The sequence below is a fragment of the Sciurus carolinensis genome, assembly GCF_902686445.1.
Source record: "Sciurus carolinensis chromosome 14 unlocalized genomic scaffold, mSciCar1.2 SUPER_4_x, whole genome shotgun sequence".
NCBI classification, from domain to species: Eukaryota; Metazoa; Chordata; class Mammalia; order Rodentia; family Sciuridae; genus Sciurus; species Sciurus carolinensis.
The window spans coordinates 5,224,588-5,233,848 of record NW_025920103.1 but is presented as its reverse complement, the minus strand read 5'-3'; the positions used below and the strand labels follow the sequence as shown (position 1 = coordinate 5,233,848).

Below are 9,261 nucleotides of genomic sequence, written 5' to 3'. Positions count from 1 at the left end.
TTCTAAAGAGTGGGAACACTTGAAGAATTTCATCAAAATAGACTTCACGGCAGAATATGGCCATTTGCCCCTGACATACACTCTTTCGTCCACATTTTCCTCTTTCCTGAGACTTTTCTGAGCAAGAACAAACTTTTCATTGAGCGATTCTTGTTCATGGAAACCTTTCCTTAAGACATCTTGGTTTTGTTTTGGTTTTACCCACATTAATCAATTATCCCCATCTCTTCCCCTGAACAAGTTTCCATTTCAATAAGACTCTTAAGTGTATTAAGATTTTCTTTTCTTCCCATTGCTTTTAAAATTCAATTAGGACTTAAATTTAACTCAAAACTGTAACAATTTGGGGTGAATTGTGCACTGAAAACCAGAAGCAGTTAGTGAACTGTTTCAGCTCTCTGTGAGGGACTGAGAACTCAAATTTTTGCTGTACTCTGCCCAAAGATAATGGCTCAGGTTTATGTACAACACTGTTAACCATTGAGATCCAGGCCAAGAAAAGGGCAGTAACATAGAAAACTGGTGTCCTCCTTGAAAAGACTCTTTGAGGGCAAAGCACAGGTGGCACAGTGTGACAGGACACATTGCCATCTCTGTTGTTGTTAAGTCAGTTTTGAAATAAGATTCAAATTTATTTCAAATAGAAACAGAAGCTATGTGACTTGAGTTAGTGAATTTCTTTCCACAATGTAGGGGAAACTGTTTATATTTATGAGAAGAAATTGTCCAGTGGGATTCAGGGTTGGGGGAATAGAATATTCACAAAAACCAGGTTAAAAAAAGAACTTTTTAGTCTCTAAAACACATTATTGATGATTAACAATAAAATATTTACACCATAGAAAAGGGCATCATTAATGCTGCTTTAACTTATTTTTAGCAAAATATTGGTTGCACAAACTATTTATAGTGGGTCATTTCCTTATTGAGGAAAAAGTAATACTTATCTAGAATAGCCATTTGATTTTCATTGTATGACTATTAGTTTTGAGAACTTTGTATGTCCAAGGTAAGTAGGATGAGAAAGTATTGTGGAATGTGTTCGAATAAATTTAATCCCCAAGACAGGTAAACATATTTATGATTCCATAAAATCTAGTTAGGAAGCATTGTGAATATGATTTCCAGGAATCCATTTGTACTTTGAGTGAAATAATGTTTAAGAGATGTTTTGTTGTGTTTATAACATATAAGATTATTTTAAATGATCATTATAATGGAAATGTAACACTGAGTACATTGGTGAGTGATATGATAAAATTTCCTGAAAGTTCTGGACCTGGGTACCATGCATTTTGTTACATTTATGTCTCTGTGCATCAGGCAAGTCTTGTTCCTTAGTTTCTAATAAGTTGATTTGATTTTAGAGTTTAAATGTGTAACACCAACCACCTCTTCATGTTGTTGAATGAAGAAATGGCAATGCTTTAATATTTTATTCACAGAAATAACATTTTTCTATTAAATTTTTATTATTTATAGAAAAAAAGAGATAATAATCAATTAAACAAGTATGGTAGTAGTGACAACAGGGAGAAGGAGAAAGATTTTGGACATCTTTTGGGGGTAATGATTTGGAGAACTCAAGGATGATTTCTAAGTTTATGGCTTGAATAATTGGGTGGATGATTGCTAACTTACCTACATTTGCTAAAACCTTTAAAACTAACAGAGGAGAGAAACCAGTGTAGGGTGTTGGGTGAGCTAGAAATTTTTGCAGAAGACAAGCCTAGACCCTGAAATCCACAAGAGTAGTCATCACGAGTATCATTCAATAGAATGTGCTCATATGTGTCTTATATGTAGATAACCATCATATGTGACTCTCAAACTAAGGTAAATAAAAGATGACTTCAAGTATGTGAGAAGGGTTATTTGGGATGAGAGAACTATTACATTCTCTTTCTGATGCATGAGAATATAATAGGATGACAGTTTGTAAACCAGATGAGTACCCACACTAGAACCTGACCACGTGTGCATTATGATCTCAGACTTTCAACCTCTATAACTGTGAATATCTATGCTTTTCATTAGCCATTTGGTCTATGATTTGTACTACAGCAACCTGAACTAAGTCAAGCTCTGTGAGAAAAGAAACAAGCAAAGGATGGGGTCTGATGTTAATACTGCCAATTGAAAATGGTGAAAACTAACCCCAAGAAGAGATCTAAAAAACAAAAGTGAAAACATGACCTTTAAGAGATGGACCAGGAGTGTGAAGAGTCATAAACTCTAAGGTTAGAGAGATTTTTGAGAAAAAGGAAACAGCCAACTGTACCAAATACAAAAAGAATAGCAACACTTCACAATGCAAGGTAGGAAAGGAGGTAAGAATAAATGAGCAATACATTTATACTTGGTAGACCTGGAAGCTAAAGCATTCACATCTTAAAGCTTCTATCTTCTCTGTGAAGTAGGAAGTAAGATCTCATAGAACTGTGTATATACTGAAGAGTCAAAGGAAATGCAAAGCATTTGAAAATCAGTAGCAGAGACATTAAACACAAAAAGCTGTAACAGAATTTCTGATATCTGTAAGAGTGGAGTACTATTAGAAATATGCACTTTAGTCATAAATCCATTCTTTTTTATGGCTAATATTCCACTGTGTATATATACATTTTCTTTATCCATTAATTTGTTGAAGGGCACCTAGGTTGGTTCCATAGCTTAATTAGCTATTGTGAATTGAGCTGCTCAAACCATTGATGTGACTACATCACTGTAGTGTACCGATTTTAAGTCCTTTGGGTATACACCAAGAAGTGGGATAACTGAGTCAAATGGTGGTTCCACTCCAAGTTGAGGAGTCTCCATATTGCTTTCCAAAATGGTTGCAACACTTTGTAGTCTCACCAGCAATGTATGAGTGTACATTTTCCACCTCATCCTCACCAACATTTTTCATTACTTTTGTAATATTTCATAATACACTCTACTGTCATGAATATCTAAAAAAAGAATTTAAAAATTTATAAGGAAATATGCTCTTAACAGTGAACTATAATCAGTTTCACCTTTGTAGTTCTTTATCTGAACCATTTTAAAGTTGAAGACAATGATATTTCATAATGATGAAGTGATAAATACTTTATCATTTGTCATAAAATGGGAATATTAACATTAATTAATTTAAATTAATTATTATTTGACATATTGATTATAATTTGATCATTTCAAATAATTTGATACTTTATGGTATATTTTGATTCCCCCAGTTTAACAAAAATTAGGACAAAAATTATCTTATAGTTTCTTACCCAGAATTTAGATAAATTTCATGCATTGCATTTGGTTCTTAAATCTCTTTAATCTCTTCTAATCTATAATAGTTTCCTAGTCTTGGATTTTCTTTGTTCTTGATTTTTTTCCCCCTTATACAGAACTAGGTATTGAATCCAGGGGAACTCTAAAATGCTACATCCCCAGTCTTCTTTATTTATTTTTATTTTTTAATTATTTTTATTTAGCTTTTAGTTTTTTGCAGACTGCATTTTGATTCATTGTACACAAATGGGGTACATAATTTCATTTCTATGGTTGTATACAATGCAGATTCATACCATTCGTGTAATCATACATGTACAGAGGGCAATGATGTCTGTCTCATTCCACCATTTTTCATACCCCCTCCCTCTCATTTTCTTCTACATATTCTAAAGTTCCCCCAAAGACAGTGTCTCTCTAAATTACCAAAACTGGCCTTGAATTTGCAATTCTCTTGCCTCAGCCTCTGGAGTAGCTGCAATTACAGGCATGTGCCCCAAATCCAGTGAGACTGAATTCTGGAGAGTTAGAGTCATTCATTGTGCAGGATGACCCATATCCTGGATTTGACTGTTTCCTTGTGGTTACACTCAGGTTAAGCATTTTTTGCCCTAAATACTACATAGAGGTATATCACATGAGGATCTACATAATTGTGGAATTGTACTCCTGTTGGTGATGCTAAATTTGATACCCTGGTTAATTAGGACAGTACCACATTTTTTGTTGTAAAAGTACACTTTTCCCTTTGTAAGGAATAAGAGGTCTATGTGATGCTATTATGAAACCATGAAACTGTCTTGTTCCCCAAGTGGTTTGCATCCAGTAAAAATTTTAGCAACTATTGATAGTTCTGACCTAAAGTAATTATTACATTGGTGGCTTCAAAATGGTCATTTAAAAAAATCTATCAGACACAAAGCCAATGGGCAGATCTGGGGCCACCAGCAGGAAGGCGCTAGAGACCCTACGATGGGTCGGGGTCGGAGTGCAACGCAACCATGAGATGGCCTTCCAAGGCATGCTTCGGAAACTGGACATCAAAAACGAAGATGATGTCAAATCTTTGTCTCGAGTGATGGTCCATGTTTTCAGTGATGGAGTAACAAATTGGGGCAGGATTGTGACTCTAATTTCTTTTGGTGCCTTTGTGGCCAAACACTTGAAGAGCATAAACCAAGAAAGCTGCATCGAACCTTTAGCAGAAAGTATCACAGATGTTCTCATAAGGACAAAATGGGACTGGCTGGTCAAACAAAGAGGCTGGGATGGGTTTGTGGAGTTTTTACATGTAGAGGACCTAGAAGGCGGCATCAGAAATGTGCTGCTGGCTTTTGCAAGTGTTGCTGGAGTAGGAGCTGGTTTGGCATATTTAATAAGATAGCCTTGTAAGTGCAATAGTTGACTCTTAACCAACTCCAGCCACCAAAACTTCTGTGAAATCAAATGTATTTATGAAGTTGGACTTCAAGCTGCCCAGGCTGTAACCTCCAAGAGTTTCACTCTAGAAACCTAGCCAGAAAGCAAGTGGCAAGAGGATTATGTCTAACAAGAATAAATACATGGGAAAAGTAGTCCCCCTTGAAGAGTTCACTGTATGAAAGAAGCAAAGTTCACTTTCAGCACCAAGCAAACTGGGAGGCCATGGAGGAGGACTGTTAGATTTAGTGAAGATAAAAATGGAAAAACTTAAATTTCCTTGTCTAGAACCAGAAGAGTGGCCAATAGCCAGGCTAGTCATAGAATTCATTAAATATGCCCACCGAATTCATTAATTTCCTATAGTGTTAAAGAGAAGCACTAACAATGCCAGTGGCCTATAAGAAATGATTTAAGCTCCAAGTAATTGAGCTATGACTAGAAGCCTCAGTACTGTGCAAAAGTGAAGGGAATCTTTTCCTCTATAATTAGCTTTCCCAGGTATACTTCTTGATAGAAGATCCAAGTGTTCAGGACTTTTTTACCTGTTCTACTTTGGCTTGGTTTGAATGATTCTTAGTTTATTAGCATAGTAATGGCCAAGAGTACTTAAAGGCTCAGCTAGTTACAAATATGAATATTCTCATTTTTTTAAGACAGAAACATCTTGTAAATGTATTTGTCTGTAAAAATATACATTTTACAGAGAAAATATTTCTGTGAACATAAAAGGAGAAAAGTCTTGAATTTAAACTTTGAAATCTACAACTTCTTCAGTTAGGAATCTATTTCTTCATAGCTTTTCTATTCTAAACTTTCTCCTGGTCAGTTCTAGAATATTTACAGAATCAACTGTGAGTGTGTGCAACCTGGTTGTAGTGGGACAAATCTGATTCATAACTATGCAGGCTTTAATTTTCCAATCTGGTATTGGTAAGTATTCCTTAGTTTTTTTTTTTTTTTTAAACCTGGGATTGAAAAGTTGTGGAATGAACATTAATCCTTTAGTTTGGTTATATGTATATTTTCAATAATTGAGTCAAAGTGGAGTTCTAAGTTTTTTTTGTTTGTTTATTTTTGTTTTTGTTTTTGCAGGGGTGGGGGTAAGCTAGAGACTTAAAAATAATGGGCTCTGATTAGACAACTACTCATTTAAGTTCCTTCCATTTGACCTAATTTAACTGGTGAAATTTAAACTGAGTGAATGAGCTCATCTATAAAGCTTTTACTGAAGGATTTTCAGCTGTTCCAGGTGGGACTTATTAGCATTGTTTATAAAAAGATAACATCAGGTGGATGAGAGATATTTGATCCCTTGTTTGCTTAATAAGTTGTAAAATGATGGCTTGGAAAAGCAGGTTAGAGTCTAACTATGGTGCTATTATGGGGCTTGCTTGTTAAACACAGGTTTAAGCCTCATATATCAATAAAAGAAATACTTACTGTTTTTTCTATTAAAAAATCTATCATTCTTTCTCTATATATTAATTAGCACTATCTCTAAAGAGCTTTACTCCCCCATCTCATCTCTTTCTTTCCATATCTTTCTCCCTCCCTCTCTTTCTTCCCACCCCTCATCACTAGGCACTTGTGAATTTTTTAAAATTAAATACATTGCAAGGTGTTACTGTCATTATTTCTTATATTCCAAGTGTTCCATATCACACTAGTGGGACTCTTGTAGTTTGCTCCTTTTGACATGACCTACTAGTCTTTAATAATGTCTTGCTATTGAGTTTACCAAGGATCATCCTATGCAAGTTCAATTTATATATTTCCTGTTCTAGATCTGAAATCAGGCATTTCTCAAAGGAGATCTGGTTACTTTTAGTGGAGAATCGCATTTCAAAATCAAGGTCTAGGCACCAGGTATATTTATTTCTACTTCTAAGCATGTCTTTCAGTGAGGAAGGCTAAGAATGCACATGAAAGCATGTACACACATGTATGTTTGTGGTCATTCTGCTACTTCAAATTCACATATGACATCATTGGGGAGTCTTCAACTTCCTTTGTTCCATACTTGTTTCTGATGCTGGACTGGAACTTCTGAGGTGGGACCATAACAAGTCAGATTCACTGCTTTGGACTCTAACCCCAGCTTCCATGATGTAGGGTCCTGCAGGAAAATCTGGTGCCCTTCACCACAGAGTTAAATGTGTGTCCCATTGAAATGGTTGCAGTTCTCATCCTCAGTTCTGGCTTACAGGGGAAAGTCAAAAAACATCTCTGAGTTACCCTCTTAACTGCATTTCTTATCAACTTTGGTGAAGGGAGTTTTCTCTTGATCATTCCAGGGAGTATATTTAAAGAATGACTGAGTAGGTCTTACATGAAGGAAGAGAATTTTGGGACACTGTTGCAGTTTAGCTAATTCTACATGGTACACTACAGTTAGAAAACTACATTCAAAGAAATTGAGGGCCTGGGGATAGAGTGCAGTGAAGGAGCACAGGCCTGGCATGTATGAGGCTCTGAGTTCAATTCCCAGTGTCACACACATTTAAAAAAAAGATACTTGATTTAATCATTTTCTCTGTGCAATTATGTTTTCAATTTGATATAAAATTAGGTTCATTTGTTTAGGTTTTTAAACTTATTTACTTATCTCATAAATTTGAAATTCTTAATGTATTTCTCTCATGAATTATTATAGTTTAGATATTAGGTATCCCCCAAAAGTTCATGCATGAGACAATGCAAAAACATTCGGAGGTGAAATGATTGGGTTATGAAAATCTTAACTCAACAGTGAATTAACCCCCTCGTGGGTATTAAGTGAGTGGCAATTGAAGGCAGGTAGGGTAAGACTGGAGGAGGCAATGGGGGTGTGACTTTCGAGGATATATTTTGTATCTGGAGTCTCTCTGCTTTCTGATCATCATATGAGCCTCTTCCCTCCATCACACACTCCATGATGTTCTGCCTCACTTCAAACCCCGAGGAATGGAGCCAGGTGTCTATGAGTTGAGACCTCTGAAACTGTGATCCCCCAAATAAACTTTTCCTGTTCTAAAATTGTTCTTGTCAGGTCTTTTAGTCACAGAATTGAAAAAGCTGACTAAAACAGAAATATATTAAAATATAGACTCAGAAGTTTCACTTCCATTCTCCAATGCTCCACTCAGTTCTTACCCATCCATTTCATTCTATTAAATACACACACACACACACACACTCCTTCCCATTACCCATGGGGACACAGTGCAAGAATTCCAGTGAATGTCTGAAATTGTGGACAGTAACAAACTTTATTCTATTTTTTCCTTAATATACTTACCTATGATAAAGTTTAATATAAAAATTAGGCATAACAGATTAACAAAACTAATAATAAAATAGAATGATTATAACAATACACTGAAATTAATTTGCCATCCTTACTATTCTTGTGCTTTAGGGGCATTATTAAGTAAAATCAGGGTTACTAGAGCACTAGCACTGCAATTCTATGACAGTTAATCTGATAACTGCAATAGCTACTAAGTGACTAACAGGCAGGCAGCATATATGGTGTGGATAGGCTGGACAAAAAGATGATTCACATCCCAGTGGGATGGAGTCAGATGGTGCATGATTTCATCACTTCACTCAATGACATGTAATTTAAAATTTACAAATTGTTTATTTCTGTAATTTTCCATTAGCTATTTTCAGACCATGGATGACCACAGATAACTGAAATGAGAGGGAGAAAAGCTGCAGAGGGGAATCTCCTCTAATACTATGTATAGTTTCCCCCCTATTTTTTCCAAAAGATAACATACAGTATATAGCTTACTGTACCTTACAATACAAGCAAACTTTAAAGAAACTAACAATAAAAAATAACAAGTTCACAAAGAATATTTCAAAGAATTCTATCTTATTAACATACTCAAGGGTAGTATAAGCAAGATGTCATAAGAAAATAACATTCTGATATAAAAATTCTTTGTTAAAAGTTAGGAATATAATATCCTAATAAATTTAACCAATCTAGAAGCAAAGTCCTCCATGGGAAAAAGTTAGAAAGTCTGGAAAATTGAGATGACAGCTGAATGTACTATATTACTGAGATACCCATTGTTAAAGTATTTAACAAGAATCTAGAATTCCACAGAGATAATTACAAGGGTTTCTCAATGAGAAATTTGTTCTGAATCAACTCTATAGTTCTATTTTCTATTCACACTTAAATAGATTTAGAGAGTAAGTATTAAACAATATGGAATTTTATTCATAATGATAACCTTGATTGAGAAAGTATTGAATTGTGATCAGTTACACATCAGTGAACCTGGTTGTAACTCTAGAAGCCTCTGGGAGGATGCTTGTTTCTCAGTAGTTGACCATTATCGATGTGGGATCAGACCTGGCTAGGTAGGTCTGGCCTACTGATGGGACTATCTAGTGTCTATTAGAATGTAGGATAAAGATAGAAATGTTGGTTGAAAATAAACATCTCCAGGGGAGAAAGGGTCAGACACAGCAAGCAATGCTCTTAACAATGTTTCAGTCATCAACTAGAGCAATGGTTCTGAGTTGTTCTTTTAATCTAGATTTTGTTCTCCAGTTTTCTGTAAATACACA

The 9,261-nt window shown here is 35.2% G+C and overlaps 1 protein-coding gene across 1 annotated transcript; it reads left to right on the top strand.

Moving 5' to 3' along the window:
- Positions 1-2,311: 2,311 nt before the first annotated feature.
- LOC124973085 (induced myeloid leukemia cell differentiation protein Mcl-1-like) lies at positions 2,312-5,142 on the top strand. Its single transcript, XM_047537259.1, has 2 exons — positions 2,312-2,330; positions 4,185-5,142. Exons 1-2 carry the CDS (start codon positions 2,312-2,314, stop codon positions 4,652-4,654), a joined length of 489 nt encoding a protein of 162 aa, XP_047393215.1. The 3' UTR covers positions 4,655-5,142.
- Positions 5,143-9,261: the final 4,119 nt, after the last annotated feature.